Below are 22,023 nucleotides of genomic sequence, written 5' to 3' on the forward strand. Positions count from 1 at the left end.
AATAATAATTTTACAGTTAGGGCTGAAGTGCTTTAGTGCCACCTGCTGGATTAATGAATGAATGGAGCAGGTGTTTTCACTTAATAATCTGTGTCAAGACCATAGGTCAAGACAGTCTATGGTCAAGACACGCAGAAGACACCTGCACGCGCCGTGATAATTTCTTAACTGTTAACTTATTTTATTATTAGCTATCTGACCTTTTTGCATTATGCAACTCAGTCCCTTTTTTGTGATAGAGTAATGAGACAATTATAAGTTAAGAATTATATTGAATTATTAAATCTGCTTGAAAACACAAAAACACTAATTGGGTTTCTAAACCAGGCGCTGGCAAACAATAAGTACTGAACCTAGGAACCTTCAGATTTTTTTTTTGACTTTCAGTTCTTATTTCCTTCAAAGCTTCTGCTGAATATGGTCAAAGTGTGAAAAAAAGGAATAGATAATTATTGACACAGTAAAAGGAAGTGAAGTGTATGAGAAATGTCTGCTAGAAAGAAGATAACAGATATAAGTCACAGAAGCATGTTGTTTCTTACAGGACCACTAGAGCACCTCTAGTGGTCGTGTAAGAAACAACATACACTTTAAAACGTGTCTCTGGGTCGTAATAAGGGCATGAACAATCGGCCTATATGGTCGTTTTTTCGTAGGAGGACAGGCTGAACATTTCACACAATGTTAAGAAAAAATACACTTTTTCTTACAGTTCCATCACATAGAAAACACCATATTTTCAGCCACATTTTGAAGAAAAGTTAAAGCCATTATCTTTCTTATAAACTGCAAACCTGTATTGTTATTACATATATTTACTACTGCAATCAACCTAAAGAACAATCCATAATATCATAAGAGCCTTTGTGCTGTTTAAATATATGCTGTATATAACATTTGACATTATCTGCAAACAAACATGAGCGTGTTTTCTCTCAAACACATCAGTATAAAGAACATATACAATCAAATGACACCTTTTCACATTGTCTTTAAAATGTTGATTATAGCCGAACTCAGAACACACAGTGGGATATTTGAGTCCAATGTGTCACTTTGCATAAACGGTTCAGTGCTGACTTCAGTTTAGCTGAAGGGGCGAAATACATGATATCTTAATATTCTTCAAGTTGCTGTCATTACGGTGTGAAACCAGTGAGTATGTAGAGCTACATTTTCTTTTCACAGATCCAGAAATATTCATTTTCACATACTTCATCATTCCAGCTGTTTTGGTAGTGGTTTATATTCACACAGTCTTCATTTTTATTCTGATAATTGTTGGGTTCCCCGGAATGCCAGAATCTTTAACAGAAAACAAATCAACACGTTTTTTAATGAACAGAAAGTTCAAACAACAATATTAAAAACATTTTTGAAAATGATGTTTTAAAAAAAGTACTTCTGTGGTTCGAGGACCATTTGTTTCAACACTAAATTTGATTTAAAGTGAACAAAAGGGTAATACATTTACCTTGTTGTAAGTTGTGTCCCATCTACCCATTTCCATTCTCCCTCTGTGTCTCTGTCCGTCAGTCCAATCCAAATTCTATTTTTGTATTGTCCTGTGAAATCCTTGTTTTCAAAGAGAAACATACAGTAATCAACTAATATTTAAAGAGGACATATTATGCACATTTTCCGATTCATATTTGTATTTTGTGCGTCCACTGTGACATGTTTCCATGCTTTAATAGGCTTGTAATAGGCTTGAACCACATGCACATTCCTACCTGCTCTTCTTGGCTGTCGATAATCATCAGGTCTGCACCTCTTTGCTGACAGTCCTTTCTGCTGTCTTGCCAGGTCTTCATGGTGGAAGAAATACGATAGAAACTACCGCTGAAATAAACCCATCCTTGCTGTAAATAGTGAACTGTTGATGAAAGAAAGAACTGAAATAATCTCAATTATCAACAAACAAAGTCATGACAGAAGGACATTGAAAAAGTGTCCATCCTTGTTATTGGAGAACAGAAAGAACGATAAAACCTTAAAGGTCTCAGATATATACAAATATATATAAAACATGTCTATTAAGTGTTTTGCTCAAAATACCAAACAGATCACCTAAAAAAGGGGGGGGGGGGGGGGCTCATGCCTGCTCAGAATTCTACCCACATACTCAGCTAAATGCTGATGAAACGACATATTATGTTCCAAACCAAGGATTATTTCTGAAACAGTATGGAGCTCAAATGCTTTTTCCTTTTCGGGTTTACCACAAGATGAGTAACTTTTTATTTCCTGCTTTTTTACACATACTCTCTCCAGTACAGGTTAGCTCTCAGTGTTAGCGATGCTTGCTAATGTAAACAGAGACCATATTACTTCCAAAACACGTTGAACATTGTTTCTGATAACAATGTTTCTGATTGGGCCGTGGGTGTAAAGCCAGGCCACATTTCCGACATTACGTTATATCTGCAGCAAATCTTCCAGCTCCGTTGTACCCCCGTTTTTAGAGATTTGGGTACGGAGGAAAAGAGAGAGGGTTTTGTTTTCTGAAACTTTGTGAGATCCCTTACACACCATGGACACATATTTATGAGACATAAAAAAGTGCATTTTGCATGATAGGACACCTTTAATATATACATTAAAGGTAGGGTAGGTAAGTTTGAGAAACCGGCTCGAGATACACTTTTTGTTATATTCCATGGAATGCTCTTAACATCCCGATAGCAATGAATATCTTAAGTGCTTTGACAAAAAATCCATAAAAAAATGTTATCTGTGGAAGCCGTAATACTGTAAAAAGTATGACCAATCATTTAAGCCGGCCCAGCTAAAATAACTGGATGGCCTACCTGCCTGTCAGCCTTCCATCGGGGCACAAACTTATCTCGTGCCCTCATTGGTCATGTGCGCGTTTGTGTGTGTTGGAGGAGGGGCTCTATAAGGAAGTGGCAGATTTTCTCCGGTTGTGTATTTTCAAATTCTAGCGATCTCGAGCCGGTTTCTCAAACTTACCTACCCTACCTTTAACAGATGGTTAAGCAAAAACAAAAATTGCCAAGGTGGTATCTACCGTATGATAAATCTGAATGTTTGCTCTTTGATATAAAGGCCCACAGGCTGAACAATTGATTTCATCATCATACTTACCCAAGGCTCTCAGAGTTTTATTCAGGTAATTTCTTCCTAAAGCCAGGTTTTTTCTCAAACATATCTCAAACATAATTCCCATTGTCTTTTGTGTTTAACTATCAATGACATTGGTGTTTGTTTCTTATTCATAGTTGATTACTGTATCAAAAGCATACAGGGAACTTGACTGTGAAGCTGTCATTTTGATTATTTTCAAGAATTCCAAATAAGTGACAACACGCTTTGAGAGGGATATTGAGTTAGATGTTCAAATGAATTTTGATATACATTTCAAGTCAATGTGTATACTCTGATATGTTGCTTCAAAGCATTCAGAGCAATTGATATGTTGTAAGAGAATTGAAACAAGGGCTTCTTGAAGTGAGAAACACAAATTAAGACAAGCATCTTGCTCCCTTTAATAAATCATACAAAGAGCAAGAAGCAGGGAAATGTTGAAAGCCGCTTGTAGAAAATGTGCCCAAAGGATTTATTAAAGTTAAAGAATTGACTTTCCCATTGTACCTACCATATTCTTCCACAGTTCTCTTCAGGCCGTGGTTCTCCTCAGTCAGGATATTGCGACCGGCCTCCAGATCTAAAACAGAATTCTCAATGTTTATCATATCACAGTTTTTTTCAGTTGCTAACACAAGCAGAATTATTTAATCTCACACTCTGCACCCTATTTGCAATTCAACTTGGCACTTTTTGCAAAACACTGCACACGGTTCTCCAAGTAGACACAGAAATCTGACATATTCACTTGTTTGCCATTTTCAAAACACTGCCATTAAAAATGCTACACACATGAACCAATCAACAAATACATATGCCAAATGAACATAAACACCAAACTGCTTTTTTGTTGACTCAGCAATCATACATACGGAACGCCATAAAAGATGAGTTTGGGTTTGATAAGTAAAATGCTGTGTAGTTGGTTGGACAAAGTGTCTTGTACTATACAGTTTTTTCCAATTGCTCTAAAAACTGTAAAGAAGGGCTTATTTTCTCAAAACACTAAACACAATTCACAAAACCATACAAAGTGCAAAACACCTCATATATCTTGCAAAATGAAGCATTGCACCCAACACAACATAAACACTTACCAAAACCAAACATTTGCCCCAAATGGCACACACTTCACACTTCATGGTGCTTTATCTAAAGCACACTCATCTTTTATGGTGATCTGTGTGTAGAGAATTATGCATACTTTGAGGAAAAATAAATACAAAAAAAAAGAAAAAAAGAAAAGTGCTTATGCTGCATCTCGCCACTTAGCTGGGTCTGGCCACAGCTCCTCATCAACCTGCAGAAGAAACATCACCTATAGAGGCCTGACGGTCATACACCTTCAACCGATATGCTGCAAATAACTCTTCAAATGACTTCAATTCATCCTCCCTCTCTCTCTTCCTCTTGCTGCTATCCATTTATCCATTGTTGTTGTAAAAAGTTCTTACATGAAGCCTTTTTCTAGTGCTTACAAACTGATTGCTGAGTCACCAATAAAGCAGTTTGGTGTTTATGGTCATTTGGCATGTGTATTTGTTGATTGCTTCATGTGTGTAGCATTTTTAATGGCAGTGTTTGAAAATGGCAAACAAGTGAATATGTCAGATTTCCCTCTCTTACTTAGAGAACCGTATGCAGTGTTTTGCAAAAAAGTGCCAAATTGAATTGCACATTGGGTGCAGAGCTGAAACAGAATTCTCAATGTTTATTATATTAATCTATCTATGATAATGTGTGGGTGTTAATTTCCTCTTCCTAATCTAATACCAAGTTATATGTTTTCAAGGAATTCTTTCTATTAAACCAGGGGTGTCAAACTCAAGGCCCGGGGGCCAAATCCGGCCTGTGACTTCATTTTCTGTGGCCCCACAAGAGCTCTGAAAGAATATTATATGCAGGTGTGCACATAACTTTCTCAGTGAGGTACTCAGATGAACGTTGTGATCAGCTGTTTTAGCGCAGTTCTCCAGTGCAGGGGGGGAGTCTCCCTCCGCAGCCGGTTGGCGTAGTTTTGGCACAATTACGTTGTACAGACCGACGTTAACAGCAGCCCTGTCTGTGCACACGGAGACCGACTCTGTCGTCCGGTGATCTAACCGCATTCTGGAAAAGCTTCACAAGTACGTCGGTATGCAAATGCGCTTTGTGACACAAGTGACGGTACGCATTTCAGATTTTTGCCGCACATGCGTACCTGCGTACCAGTTATGTGCACCCCTGATTATATCTTTATTATACGGTTACATGATGATTTACAGAAGCACGTTGCCCATAAACTACATGTCCCACAATGCATCTCAAATTAGACTTTTTTCTCAGAATTTGACTTTTTTTCTTCAAAATAAGCCTTTGTTCTTAGAATGTGCCTTTTTCTCAGAATTGGACTCTTCTTTTTAAAATGTTACTTTTTTTTCAAAATGTTACTTTAAAAAAAAAAAAATCACTTCCTTTTTTAAAGATGTCACTTCGTTTTTTTTAAATGTCACTTCAAGGTTCCATATTTTGTCATACGAACATACTGTAGCTACAGTGTAGTTATGCCGATGAAAATCTTAGGTCACAGGCTTCTCCAACAGTGCAACACAATAACACAGATAAACAGAAAAATATAGTGCAAGTAAATAGTAAATACAAAAAGAAAAATAGTTTAAAAAAGTGAAATAGTGAAATAGTGCAATAAGAGTCTATATGCAAGTTATTGGAATATGATATATTAGATAAATAGATAAATAATTACTAAGTAGCAGATGAATGTTATGGATGTTGTTTCAGCAGTTCAGTTGTTTAAGTTGTGGCATTCTCACTGAAGAGACTTGCAATTATTTGCCCCAGACTTCTGCTTTCAGACGTAGCTAATTATGAAGTTATTACCCTATCTGATAATAATCCAATGCAGAGGCAATAATGTAATATAATACATTATTTTATATATATATTTATATATGTATTCTTATATAGTCTTAAAGTTACAACTGGCCCTTTGAGTGCAGCCATAATGCTAATGTGGCCCACGATTAAATTGAGTTTGACACCCCTGTATTAAACTGTCACGTTGAATGGAGAGGTTACCATTATTTTCAACAGGACCAGATGATTAATACAGTATATGTTTGGTTCAGTTAAGTATAGTTGTGAAGAAAATAAATCTTGTGTTCCCTCTTACAGCCACAACACAAGAGCCAAGGCGTTATCAACAACATCTGTATCATTTCCTCTTATTAAAGGTACAATGTGTTAGATATGCCAGAATTTATATTTAAAACATGAACTAACATTATGAACAGAATGTGAAGAGCCTACAGTGTTGACATTATTTTTAAGACGTCTATGTGTTGCAGAAATATGGGGTTATGCTATCTGACTAGCCAAGGCCCGTCATGTGTTGTAATATCATTTGTTCTTCTAAAAGCATAGTGAAGGAGTTGTAGCCCGGGTCTTCCCTCAGACCAGAGGGTGAAGAAGTAGTGCTGCCACGACTCGAGCAGACACGAGGGCTTGTCAATAATTAGCTCGTCCTCTGCAGCCACTTCCTGCTGCTCGTCCAATGGGGGTACAGGATTGAACTGAAACATTATCATCATCATACTTACCGAGGTTGATTCTCTTCATCTCGTCTCTCTCTTCAGTCAGGGAGTTTTGCTGTGAAACTGTCATTTTCAGTGGAGAGGTTACCAACAACATTTGATTATGTGATCAAATAAACACATAATTCAGTTTAAAAACTAAATGTCCACGGAATATATACAGAAGTCCAGAGCTCATGTATCTTTTTTATTTTAAGAATTGGTTTCCTCATTGTACCTACCATAGTTTTCCACAGTTCTCTTCAGTTCATCTCTCTCTTCAGTCAGGTTATTGCAACCGGCCCCCAGATCTAAAACAGGATTCTTATTGTTTATTATATTAATATATCTATGATAACGTATGGGTGTTAATTTCCTCTTCCTAATCTAATACCAACTTTTATGTTTTCAGGGAATTCTTTCTATTAAACTTTCAAGTTGAATGGTTACCATTGTTTTCAACAGGATCAGATGAGTAATACAGTATATGGTTCAGTTAACTATATTTGTGAGAACAAAATTATTGTGTTCCCTCTTGTCAATAATTAGCTCTTCCTCTGCAGCCACTTCTTGCTGCTCTCCCAATGGACAGGATTGAACTGCGAGATTGTCATCATCATACTTACCGAGGTTGATTCTCTTCATCTCGTCTCTCTCTTCAGTCTGGGAGTTTTGCTGTGAAACTGTCATTTTCAGTGGAGAGGTTACATACAACATTTGATTATTGGATCAACTGAAGAAAGTATTCACTTTAAAATAAAATAACCGAGCTGGTTTTGAGAGAATACAGAAGTGAGAGTCACAAATTAGGAACACTTACAGAGAGTGAGACGCAGGGAAATGTTGAGAGTAGCTTGTAGGATACACAGGAGTCCAAAACTCACAACAACCAGTCTGTTCATTTTCATTCCTGTGTGTAGAACCCAGAAACATGCACACACACGGGGGTTTATGGAGGCTGACTTGCACAAGTGGCTGTTTGAGAAACCTTACACTTTAAACTGAGATGTTGATTTTGATATATATATATTTACAGTTCCTATAAGTCATCACCCTGTGAACATTTCTACCTTTTGTCACATTACACCCTGGAAGTGATTAGCCCCTTAAAGTTTACCATTTAAAACTTGCTCAGGTGCAACCAATCAACTTCCATATAAATCACCAGGCTAATTGCCCCCCACCTGGTAATGCAAATAATTCACCATGGTTGGAAAAGTGCTTTCAAAAGGCCTACATAAATGTGTAGGAAGGCACAAGTAAGGTGAAGGCTACACAAATATATTGAAGGCTTTAGCTATCCTTCTGAGTACTGTTCAGAGCATCATTTAGAAGTGGAAAGTGTATGGCACCACTAACACCTTGCCTAGATCAGCCCGTCCGTCCAAACTGGCGGACCAAGCCTAGAGGACATTGATCAGAGAAGCTACCAAGAGGCCAAAGGCAACTTTGAAGGACTGGTCGATCTGTGCATGTGACAACAATCTCACAAGCTTTACACAAAGCTGGCCTCTATGGCAGGGTGGCAAGAATGAAGCCTTTTCTGAAAAGGTGCCACAAGCAGTCTTGTTTGTGCTATGCAAAAACACACATGGAAGATTCTGTTGCCATGTGGAAAAAGTTCATATGGTCAGATGAGACTAAGATTGAACTTTTTGGACTGAACTCCAAGCGTTATGTTTGGCCAAATGAATGGAAAAATGTTCCCCAATCTAGGCGTTCAAAGCTGAGACATATTCAAATAGATTGATGGCTGTAATTGCAGCAGAAGGAGGCCATAGGAAGTATTACATCAGGGGACTGATGACTTTTTCAACCCTGTTATTCTAGTTTTTCATTTTTTTTATTAATATTCTGAAATGTTGCCTTGTTTTCATTAGTTTGATGTTGTCAAGCTACATTTGTAAATAAAGCTGGAAAAAGTATTTTTTTAAATAGGTTGCAGGCTGGATGATAAATAAATTAACTATTTCAAAGGGGTATGATGATTTTCTATAGGCACTGTATATGATGATCTTTAAGTTTAAAATGAAGTTTACAAAATAAGGTTATTGTAAACTCAACTACTCTAAATTGTTGGACTATGATTTCTGTCTTACCAGACGCTGCAGCAGGCACCTTGAAGTCTTCAACAGAGCAGCGGGATGCAGCATTCCTGGTTGAGACATCTTCAAAGTTTTCGTATATCATGGAGATCTCAGGTTCTTCTTCAAGGGAAACCATCTCATCAGTTGAGCCTCTGCAGAGTGCTGATGGTGTTTGTCAAAGTGTCTTCTTTAAAGGGCACTGATCTTCCTTTATGTAATGATTCTCTCAGCATACACCTAACTCTCTCTCTCTCTCACACACAAACACACACACACACACACACACACACACACACACACACACACACACACACACACACACACACACACACACACACACACACACACACACACACACACACACACACACACACACACACACACACACACACACACTCTCTCTTCTTCCTCATTTTCTATAATTTGCCTTTGTTCCTCAACTCAGTATTTTATGCTTTGACTGCTGCTCTATACCTGTGCAGATCTTTAGGTACCTGATCTAATCTTTATCCTCCAGGAAGGAAAACTCTACTTTGTCATTACTGATAATGTTAATGTTAATTAAGTAATTAATGATCATATTAGTTTGTTTACTTTGTTCATCAAAAAACAAGCAAGCCAATCAAAATCCATAAGCAATGGCCTCTAAAGTTAATGCAAAGCCTAATCGGCTCAATGCTAAGGTGTTTAAGAGCTGGTTTAAAAAACTCTGAAGTTGCTGTAAAGTTGTGTAAATCAAAATCATAATCTGTGTTGATGCATATCTATGCATATTGATGCATTGTGTTATATTAATTATGTGATGTGTACTTTATTGCGGTGTTATATTAAAAGCTATATATTTTAACTACACTATACATGTAGAATGAAAATAAGCAACAACTCTCAGATCAATGGTCTGTATTTGTTTTATTACAAAGGGGTTTATCCCAATCAAATGAATTACATTTAAATTGAACATCATGTTAACACATTTTAAAATGCATTATAACATAATACACACACTATTATTAATATTTATTTATTTTTGTAAACCTACATTTAACCAGGTAAGTCCTGTTGAGATCAGAACATCTCTTTTCAAGGGGAAACTTAGTTCACACTAAGGCATTTTTCTTATTTTTCTTTTGACATTTCTATCTCAGACAAAAACAAAAAACAAACAGAAAAATAAAGATACAGTCAGTAGGTCACTTCAACATTTCATCAACAAAAAAATAGGTTTACAGTCCAATACCATCAAAAGCACATAACATAGCATATTTTAGTGGGAATGCTGATAACAGCATTCCAACTATCTGTTCTTCTATGCACGAAATTCTTTATTATTATTCCGCCCGTTATTTTGCCGGTCTTCTCCTCCCGCATTGAACATCGCAGACACTCCGTTCAAACATCAAAACGTTCAGCTCGGTCGGGAATCGATGGCTATTACTTTTATCATTCATAACTTTCATAATTCCAGAGATACATCCCATAATTCATCACATTTTTATCCATTGAAGTCAATGGAGAAAATCTTCAGACTTGAACAATCTTCATGCGAATTCAACTGCTAACTGTTCCTTCATACTTTCACTCAGAAATCTCATTCCAACTTTAAAATGTTACACATCCTTCTGACATTATTCGTGTAACACAACTTTTAAATCTGATTCTTATTTTTAGAGATATTAAACATTGTTCAGACCTTGGTACAGAGGCCGTCTTCAGATTTTAACATTAACTAGAGTGCGTGATGTCACAGAGTGTAGGAAATCTTGAAATTTGCCTTCATATTTCTTTTTAAAACTGCCAGTGAAAATGCTCCAAATGGCCCAAAACTTCACAGGTTTGGTAACGATGCAGCCATCAACGCATCTAAGCGTATTATGGGGTGTCATCAAATGCCGTTGGCATGGCGACAGATCATTCACCATCAAGTTAGTTCAAAAGTTTGCAGTTCAAATATTCTGCTGCTTTTCCAAGCCTTTTTACTTTCTTTTCTTCTCTCATCACACATTCAAGCCCCCAGTGTTCATGTATCATTTCAATCTAAATTCTTCACTTTCTTCTTACACATTACATTTCAGCATAGCAGTTTAGCGTCAGCTTTTCAGCATAAAGCATTCCCACTAGCAATTTCTTCAGGAATTGCATTCTCTAGTTATATTTATTGTTCCTTTTTATCCCACATTTTTTTCTTCTTTGATTGTTTTCCATGTCATGGTGTGTTGAGCCACCCTTTGATTCTTTGTGTCAATCATCCTTTCCAAAATAAATTGTGATTTTAATCTACTTTTCACACATCTTAAATTCAGATTTGTCCGTGATTGAGTTTTAAAAACAAGTATTTTAGCCAGAAGAATAATTGTATTCATCAACTGTGTACTGTCCTCATCCAAAAGCCCAAACAAAACACCAAAGGGAGTAAATGCAAAATCAATATAAAGTGTCTTAAGCCAATTTTGAATCTCAGTCCACAGTCTTGCAACGTATGGACAATAAAAAAATAAATGCATCTGGTCTTCCTCTTCCTCCTCACAGAATCTACAAAATGGTGACGGTTCAATATTAAAAGTGTTTTCGTAGCGATAATCTTGTAAAAAATCTTCAGTTGGAAGATTTTTGAAAAGGAATCAATTGTTGTTTTGTATATGGTTCTAAAAAATGGTTTCCAGGGTATCAGAATATTAAATTCCTCTTCCCAGAAAGAACAGACCGCATGAGGAAAATTCCTTTTCTCGGGACACTTTCCCATAATAGTGGTTTCCCATCTATTGAAACTTCTGAGTTAAACCATATTAATTGATTTTGGATTTCTTCTGGTGTGTCTGGGGGGTAATACTGGAAATTCAACCAAGCCTTCAATGCATCTTAAACAAATGGTGAGATTTTCCAACCATTCCAAAAAAAGTTGTAACAGAAGCAGCCGCGCCGAGATTGCAAAGTGACTCGAACGCGGCCATGCAAATACATAAATATAAACATTATGCAACATTAACCAGACATATGCATATGATAAACACTATTCTTCGTTGTCTAAAACTGCAAAACCACTCTTGTTCTTTCTGGTTTGAAGTCAAATGGTCTGTCTTCTTCCTTAATGTTCACAACTCGCTTGCTGTTACAACCTCTGCTGCAGCTTTGACGTATTGATTCTTGTGTACCTTGTGTAATTTTGACTTTTATTCACAATTCACACATTTCTTTTTACTTCCAAAGAAAATCATCATTATTTTGTTTATCAGTGACACATACAGATGGGGCATCTTATTTCGGACGCCAGCATACAGCTTCCTGCCTACTGCCAGCCAGTTACCTGCCTAAGACCTGCCAAAGACCAGTATCCAGGAATGTTAAGCCCTCCCACTATTCTCCAATTTCAGGGTTTAACCAGGAGATGGCGCTATATATTAAATAACTATGGCCAAACTAAGACTTAGTTTTTCACAAGAGAAAATGCAGATATTATATAAAAAACTAAAGTTAAAATCTTGTTTTTAATGCCCCAAGAGCAATAAATCACCGACCCCCCTCTGAGTGAATACCTGTTAACTTAACATCTTTTCACAAGCTTTTTGGAAGAAAAGACTGACCCAAGAGACCTGTAGTTGACTAAGTACAGGCCTCAATAAAGTTCTGCCATTGGTTGTGAAAAACAATGGTGGACATAGTGGAAAGTGAAATTGACAATGTCGAAAAACACTTGTTAAAAAAATCCTGAGTGAGGCTTTCATAAATTGCATTTAGCTGACGCTTTTATTCAAAGCAACTTACTATTTGATAAATGATTATTCATAACAAACATGAGTGATGTGTGATTATTATTCATGCTATATACTGATATAGGGCTAAGTAAGCAATCAATCCTGCAAATGAACCCTTAGTTGTTCAATATATTTATTCAGACAATGTGAGTAGAAATACAGAAATTCTGCTCCCACCTAAGGCCAACGTTGCAATATTACAACATTTCCCTAAAAACTTACCAAAACGTAAACATTTTTAAAACTCAGTCATTTCTGCTCCAGAGCAGTTAAATTGGGATTTGATATGTGGGGGGGGGGGGGGGGTTCTGTTAGAAGGTGCAACGGGGGAGGGGGGAGAGACGCTCGTGAATTGTCAACGGGGGGGGGGCCTCTCTGCACGGAGGAGCCGCGGAGAAGAGACACACGTTCACTAAGCCGAATCACAGTGATCTGCTATTTTAAAGTAAATTCAACACATATCGACCCTAAATATAGCATATATTAAGAACGAGAAAGTGTTAACATCGTTTTTTGTAAACATATGACAAATGTGCGAGGGTGATGACATCAGAGCATCGTCCTATGGGCTTAGCCCCGGACAGGTACAACAGGTATTCACTCAGAGGGGGGTAGTTACTCATTTACATGTCAAAAAGCAACATACAGTAGGCGGGTGGGGGATGGTGAACGTTTACATTTAATTTAAGGGGAGCAGTTACTGAGAAGTATATAATGAGAACTGCTACCAATGGTGGCCTATTTAGTTAAAACAAATGAATAACGACTATATATTATAATAAAATAAACACCGGCTGTTGTTATGCCTGCTGTAACGTTAACTTACTCCGTTCTCCGCTTAAGTAATTATGCCGTTACAAGCTTCATAGTTGTATTTATCATCTAAATTTGCCGAAACAAGTTTAATATTCTGAAAGCCAAGACTTTGTTTATTTGAAATCAGATGAAAACAAACTGTAACGGACCCTGCCGTGTTATCTTGATATTTCCGGCACAGACCCTTTCATACCGGCAATGCGCGATAGAAACAAGAGGAACTGCGACAGCATAAATATGCGAACACAAACCTACAGACTGCTGGAGAAGAGATATCACAGGGGGGGGGTTGGGACACACACATTCCGATGGCCAATTCGTTTTAAACAAAGCTATATTCAACATATGGGGGTGGGGGCTGGTGAACGGTATGGTCAATGTTTGTAAACACTGTGACATTTTGACTTTATTTGATCATTTCAGTTAAAAACTAACGTTCATATTTCATATTACTGTTTTGCCTGGCTGGACCTGTAATTTACAGGAAAGGAGTGCACGCTACTAAAGAGACACGCTACCATGGAAACCAAACAATGTTGTTGCTGTATTGAAGTCCGAGTGGAAACAGTCGTATTTGGAGCGTTATGTTATAATGAAACAGCGAGGTTGGGACTCACAAAAAAAAAGTGTTACTTCACTAACTGTAAGCTTGTCACTCAGAGTAACCTACAGTTAACTTAACTGTTGGAAAAGAAAGATCAGGGGGGCGGGGGGGAGAGCTGTGATGGGCCATTAGGAGTGTAAACACACAGCTGAGAGCTGCCGTTTCATTCTGACTGTTTAAAAAATGGTAACAACGGACTATTTTTCTTAGCGGATGCATGTCAATTTAAATCAATACATACAACTATTTTTTAAATCAATAAAAATATTTTGTAAATCCATAAAAGCATTTTAATTAATATTGGGAGTCATGTCGTTACTTTGTTGAGAATGTGGCCATGTAATAAGCGGGATAATTTGCAGCGACTTGGTCATTATGGGGAAAAATAACACCCAGGGATCAAGATCCCTCCGCGATGCGACGCGGAGGGATCAGTAATTTTTAGTGAATTACTGAGTTTAGGCACGTTAATAACATTTTAATGAAGTTGAATATAGTCAACTGTAAATAAAAAGTCATGAAAGAGATAAGGAGGAGAAAAGGTTTAAGGAAGTAAGCAAGGAATACAGAATGTTTCGTTACGTAACTTTGTTGAGAATGTGGCCATGTAATACACGGGAAAAATAACACCCATCCTGATCGTTTCAATGAAGTTGAATACAGAATATTCATATTTGTCAGTGATTTCATGTCAATTCGGCGAACATAAACAATGATGATGATTAAATTAGGATTAAAAATCGGGAGAGCCGGCTCGTTCGTTTTTTTCGACTAAACAACATTATTTTGTTAAATAACAACATGGTGATGTTTTGTAAATGATTACATGTCTTATTTAGCACAGACTATGATCCTATCCGTGACATATGGATCTTAACAAAGATCCGCTATACATTAGTACCAGACATACTGTACAAGACTCCACACATGACTCCAGTGTGGAACCCCACTGCACCCCCTGGTGGATCAATGATCCATTGCAGCTGGCTTCACAATAATTAAATTTATTTATCACGGGGGCGGTATCAAGTCAGACTGGGGGCCGGCCGGCCATCACGGACCGTGCACGAACCAATCACGACCCTCGCGTTTTAAACTGTCCAAAATAAGACGCTCCATCTGTAATGCAAAGACATTTCATGTTCTTTAATTTTTTATTATTTGAATGACTATATTCTACCCTTATTTATCTGCACCTGAACTGGTTATCTCTGTACTTATTAGTTTGACATTTTTTCTAAATATCACCTACAATTTAAACACATTCACAATTAAATGATCACCAATATCCGGTGTAAAATAAACCCCTTAACTTACATAATCATCCAGTAGTATGCTACAGTAAGTACTGACATCACTTTTTTACAACAAACTCTGAATTCTTTTTAAAATAAAATAAAAAATAGGAAAACATTAAAAGCATAGTTTACCCAGAAGGGAGAAGATTTGGTTAGTTACAAAATTGCACTTCCCTCTATAATTTTAGAACTGCTCTTCATCAACAAGACTTGGAGAAGATTCAAGTCCTCTTGTTGCAACATTCATTTCTCATATGCCTTACAAAAAAACACAACAATGGTTTGACCTGTTTGTCAAATGCAGCTCAGTCTATTTTATAGTGAGGGATTCATCGGAAAACTCAGACTTTGTTTTGAAAATAAAATAAAATCATTACATCTCTAAGACACAACACTAGGACATGATTTCAAGTTGGCATGATTGAAATAAGAGAATCTAAAAGCAGGCAGCCAATATTATAATCTCAAAAGCAGAGAAAAGACACATTTAGAAATTGCAATTACATTTTTTAAATAATCCTAAATATTGATTGATTGATTGATTGATTGATACATTTATTTCGAACAAGTAAAATGAATAATTACAAAACAAAACAAATGTTGCAGTGCATAGTCATGTAAGAGAAATCAAAACAAAAAATGACATTTACAACAACAGCAACAGCATTAGCAACATAAACAGTGCCACATCTAGTGTTCGAAAAGGAGTGAGAAGAAGTATAATTTATTTAATCTCACCCCCTTGTCCCTAAATTATTTATTTATAATCTATAATCTGCAATAAGTATCATTATTATTCATTATTATTGTTATTATTATTATTAATCTGCTTTACCTGTTGATTGACATATATACATATACACATATACATACACACACATACCTACACTGATATACATATATGCACACATACATATACACACCTACATACTCACACATATACACATAGTCAAACACCTTCCCCTTCTCTCATATTGGGAGTCACGTCGTCTCCCAATATGAGATACGACGTGACTCCAGATATCTACGTGAGAGTCCAACCCCTCGCCCACCTGGACCTCCACATTTGAATTTAGGCTGAAAATGAGAAATGCAACTTTTTCCTGTTTTTTTTCCTCATCGTTTTGTGTGCATAGATGTGGAGTTATGGCAATCTCTTCTCACATATCCATCGATTTGTAGTATAACTGCAATGGTAATCTAGCCAGCCTTCTCCTACATTTGCGGGAAATATTTGTGCGCAGTCTTCGTCCAGCTTCGAATTTCCATTTGGCTCACCTCGGTACCAGTAGCTGAAACCCCCAAAGGAAAAATAATAATACATTTCAACCTGACATCAACTCAAATAAAAATGCTTTATTGAGATTGATAGAGATAGAATAATAAATGTCTATCCTATGTCTGGTTTGTTTTCTGACATGAAATAAGCTTTTAAAGGACATCCCAAAATGTAGTTGTGTTCAGAGAGGTAGATAGGATACTAATATACAAATAATTTCTCCGAAGCTGCAGAGCGAGTGTCTGTCACAGCTCACCTTGACAATAGAAAAGTGAAATAATGAGTGAACCTTGTGGTCAGCGGAGTCCCATCGACCCACTTCCATCTGCCCTCTGTCGCTCGATCAGTGAGTCCGATCCACACGCGCTCACCAAAACTTGTTATGTATTTCTTGTTGTGGAGAGAAAAACGCACAATCACAACCACTATATAAACCGTGACATGCTATCAACCACTTCTGTGACACACACAAACCAAACATACACACACACACACACACACACGCACGCACACAGACAGGCACGCACGCACGCACGCACGCGCACGCACGCACGCACACACACACACACACACACACACACACACACACACACACACACACACACACACACACACACACACACACACACACACACACACACACACACACACACACACTCACCTGTTCTTCTTGGCTGTTGACAATCACCAGATCTGCCCCTTTTTGAAGACAGTCATCCCTACTCGCTTGCCAGTTTTTATTGATAGAAGAAATGGTATAGAGACTACCGCTGAAGTACTTCCATCCTTGATAAGAATAGTGGAAAACAGAACGAACGATAAAACATTTATACATAAATTACCAGATGCTTAATCTACTAAGTAAAGTACTAAGGTGGTATCTACCGTATGACATAAAGGCCCACCGAAATTGATTTCATTATCAGACTTACCCCCGGCTCTCAGAGTCCTCCCCAGATCGTCTCTTTCCTTAGCCAGGTTTTTGTTAGTTGCCACCATATCTGAAACAGAAATTCTATTGTGATGTTTGTTTCCTTTTAATACTGAAAAAAAAGCTTTTAGGGAACTTTGCTGATGCATGCTGACGTCGGTCAGCATGCATGTTTCTTGATGTTCTGAGTTTGTATCTTTATAGTTTATTGCACCTATTGTAGGTTGCTTTGGATAAAAGCCTCAGATAAATTAAATAATATTTTGTTACCTAATGTGATATTCAGTTCCGATTAGGTACGATATTCCCCTTCAGAACAAACCCCTGATTATTGCAGTAGTTTTTGCACTACTATATACTGGTAATAATTACATTAATTATGTGACCGTCTATGTTTCATGTTTCCTGTAGATATTTAATTGCTCTTTTTACTGCACTTTTAAGTGTACAGTTTTACTATTATGCTGCTGTGTTTATTGTATTTTTGTAACTCTGGCACAACAATTTCCTTCGGGATTAATAAAGTCTTATCTTATCTTATCTTATCTTTCATCACAATACTTACCAAGGTTGATTCTCTTCAAGTTGTCTCGCTCTTCAGTCAGGGAGTTTTGCTCTGAAACTTCAATTTTAGTGAAGAGGTTACCAACAAAATGTGATTATGTGTCCAAATAAACATATGATTGAGTGTAAAAACTAATGTCTGAGCTGGCTTTGTTGAAAATAAAGCACAAATTATAGTTCAGTAAAAAAAGTAATATATTTATTTTGTATTTCTGATCCTATTGTATGTATACCCTGATGTACAGGGATATGTTTCTCAAAAGCAATCAGGGTAACTACTGTAAAGTTTGATACTCAAACCTGGGTGTTGACCATTTGCACCAGAAGTGAGAGGCACAAATTAAGACTTTAAAAGAGCAAAACAGAGGGAAACATTGAGAGCAGCTTGTAGAAAATACAGGAGTCAAAAGCTCAAGTGTCTATTTCACTTTAACAATTGACCTTATCATTGTACCTACCATAGTCCTTCACAGTTCTCTTCAGGTCATCTCTCTCCTCAGTCAGGTTTTTGCCACTGGCCTCCAGATCTAAAACAGAATTCCCAATGTCTATTATGTTAATCTATCAATGATAATGTATGGGTCTTTGTTTCCTTTTCTTAATCTAACACCATATCATGTTTACAGGAAATTATTTCTGCCAAACAATCCTGTTGAATGGACCAGATAAGTATTAAGGTATATTGTATGTTTAGTTCAGTTAAGTATATTTGTGAAGAAAAAAATATTGTGTTCCCTCTTACAGCCACAAAACAAAGAGCCAAAGCGTTTTCAACAACAGTTGTTTCATTTCCTCTTCTTAAATGTGTAAGATAAGCCAGAATTTATAATTGAAACATAAACTAATGAACTGTCATTATCAGCAGAATGTGAAGAGCCTAAAGTGTTGACGTGTCTTCAAAGAGGTTTACGTGTTCCAGAGATTTCTACAGAAATTACATGATTAGCATGCTAACTGACTAGCTGGTTGCCCATCAGTTAGCATGCTAACTGACTAGCTGGTCGCCCATCAGTTAGCATGCTGACTGATCTGCATGTTTCTTGATGTTCTGAGTTTGTATCTTTATGGTTTATTGCACTTATTGTATGTTGCTTTGGATAAAAGTCTCAGATAAAAAAATATAATATATTGTAACCTAATGTGATATTTAGTACTGATTACGTACGATATACCCCTTCAGATCAAACCCCTGATTATTGCAGAAGTCTCATCTCAATACTTACCAAGGTTGATTCAAGGGCCGTTTCTAGCTTTGTGGGGGCCTTATGCAAGATGCTGTTTGTGGGCCCTAGTTTTTACAGTTTTTTAACTACAATGGGCGGATTCCGAAGCCTTTAAGATGATCTGTGGAGATGCATCCATCTGTTACACTTTAAGAGGAAAACAGGCTAATTTCATGAAAACCAAGCAATTGAAACGTACAAAGAATTATATTAAAAAGGTAAACAATAAGGCTCCTCTACGTCAATAAGTGCAAGAGATGCAGCATTTTCTCAACAATGTATAATTTACATTTTTCATCTTCCTCAGACGTCACTCATTGGGTAACAGCCCAACGATGATTTTGACTTTATTCCCCCAAAAAACACAAGCCACAGCTTTGCTATCATTGCAGTTTAATTGTGTTTATATCCTACATTTTATTTTTAAGCATATAATGCTTCACCGAACACAGGAGGGGGCTGAACCTGAACTTTCAGCTTGGGGACCCCCTAGTGGCCGCGGGGGCCCTATGCATCTGCACAGTCTGCCTATACTATAGGAAGACACGACCCTTAATTCTCTTCATCTGGTCTCTCTCTTCAGTCAGGGAGTTTTGCTGTGAAACTGTTATTTTCAGTGGAGAGGTTACCAACTATGATAATTGGATCAACTGAAGAAAGTATTCACTTTAAAACAAATTAACCGAGCTGGTTTTGATTATAATTATTTCAGAGCAATTATTGTTCAATACAATGAATTAAAAATACATTCACACATACTGTTGAAATGAATATTAATAAAATTTCCCTGAGTTGTGTAAATAACTTTTTATATTTAAAATGTAAGGTCATATTGCACACCCTAATACACAGTTATTTTCTTTTTTCTAAAGCATTCAGAACAAGTGATCGTCATATCTTGCACAAATTATAATTGAAACAGGGACGGTTATCACTTGCACTGGCTACAGAAGTGAGAGGCACAAATTAAGAAGACTTACTTAGGTAAATGATGAGAGCAGCTTGTAGGATACACAGGAGTCCCAAAATCACAACAACCAGTCTGTACATTTTCATTCCTGTGTGTAGAACCCAGAAACTATCCTCATCGTTTTGTGTGCATAGATGTGGAGTTATGCCAATCTCTTCTCACATATCCATCGATTTGTATCACTGCAATAACTATCTATCCAGCTGTTTCTTACATCTTCGTGAAATATTTCTGCGCAGTCTTCGTCCATCTTCCAATTTCCATTTGGCTCACCGGTGTACCAGTAGCTGAAACCCCCAAAGACAACATAATAATACATTTTAACCTGACATCAACTCAAATCAAAATGCTTTTTTGAGATTGATAGAGATAGAAAAATAAATGTCTATCCTATGTCTGGTTTGTTATCTGACATGAAATAAGCTTTTAAAGGACAAAATGTATGACATAAAGCTGCAGAGCGAGTGTCTGTCAGAGCTCACCTTGACAATAGAAAAGTGAAATAATGAGTGAACCTTGTGGTCAGCGGGCTCCCATCGACCCACTTCCATCTGCCCTCTGTCTCTCGATCAGTGAGTCCAATCCACACCTTCTTACGAAAACTTGCTATGTATTCCTTGTCGTGGGGAGAAAAACGCACAATCACAACCACAATAGCCACGTTCACACTGGAGTACTTTTCACCGTACTTTTCGCGTTTAGTTCCGTTAGTATGTCGCGTTCACACCAAAAAGAGTACTGAGTGCCGGGAACTTTTACCCCCATTTTTAGTGCCTGCTGAGAGATGGTACTTTCCTGGGGGAAAAAAGTGCCCCAGTTCTGATTGGCTGGGCGAATTACAAACCACGCCCCGTAAAACTCTGAAATGTTTTGTAGAGCCGCTATTTTAGCATTAGCATTATTAGCATTAGCATTCGCCCAGCGCACAAACCAACACATCCTCACTCCCAGGTCGGCCTATGTTGACGTTATGTCAAGTCCCCTGTATCGGCTTTTTCCAACGCAAGGGGGGCGGCCCTTAGCGTACATTTTCAACTTTCCGGGATGTCCATAGGCTGTCCGCCGCGGTCCATAGGCTGTCCGCCGCGGGCCATTCTCTGCTGAAGCGAGACTGCATTGCATTAAAAACATTATGCTCTCTATATATTGTCTTTATTATGCTTTAAACAGTGTCTCGGGCTTTGGCTATAGGGCGGCTCAAAGTATTTTGTCCGGCCGTTGTGAAGACTGCTTTGTTTATTGTCCTTGTTTTTGTTTTAAATAAAGCATATTCAATCGAGACATGCCAAACATGTGACATCATATGACGCGTCGCACAGGGAGCAGGGAGACCCCGAGATCCGTATTCCCCGTATTTTTTAAATAAAGAGATGTTCAATCACGGGCGCGCATCAAACGTGTGACGTAATGTGGTATTAAAAGTATTAAAAGAGGTGAAAATCACTACAAGTCTGGGCATGTTGAGAGCTATACATACACACACATTTCATAGTCTTATATTTCAACAGTTTTACGACAAACTGTGACTTTTTTGACATGGAAATTATTATTTAAGATTGACAAACATCATATGTGTAATTCATGGCACAATTCAAACGGGATCGAAAGATAATCTTTCTCTCGCCATTGACTTCAATGCATACTTTTTCCGAAATAAGATCCCATGGAGGAACCCGGAAGTTTGATGGACATTACCCACAATCCTCTGTAGCAACCATAGACTGTATAAAAAAATTAAATAATACATTATTCCGAGTGTGCTTGCTTTTCTCTTTGAAAGTCATCACATAACGGCATTGTAATACACGTTTCGGCGGCATTAAAT

General features: G+C 37.4%; 1 protein-coding gene across 1 annotated transcript; it reads right to left on the minus strand.

Annotated features, from left to right (window-relative positions):
* Positions 1–16,082: 16,082 nt before the first annotated feature.
* On the minus strand, positions 16,083–20,298 carry LOC117481467 (CD209 antigen-like protein C). Its single transcript, XM_034129157.1, has 7 exons — positions 20,209–20,298; positions 18,464–18,532; positions 18,007–18,063; positions 17,443–17,511; positions 17,172–17,296; positions 16,800–16,900; positions 16,083–16,523 (listed from the first exon to the last, which is right to left on the minus strand). The coding sequence occupies exons 1-7, from the start codon at positions 20,282–20,284 to the stop codon at positions 16,376–16,378; spliced, it is 645 nt and encodes a 214-aa protein (XP_033985048.1). The 5' UTR covers positions 20,285–20,298; the 3' UTR covers positions 16,083–16,375.
* Between the last annotated feature and the right edge of the window lie 1,725 nt (positions 20,299–22,023).

The sequence above is a fragment of the Trematomus bernacchii genome, unplaced genomic scaffold, assembly GCF_902827165.1.
Source record: "Trematomus bernacchii unplaced genomic scaffold, fTreBer1.1, whole genome shotgun sequence".
NCBI classification, from domain to species: Eukaryota; Metazoa; Chordata; class Actinopteri; order Perciformes; family Nototheniidae; genus Trematomus; species Trematomus bernacchii.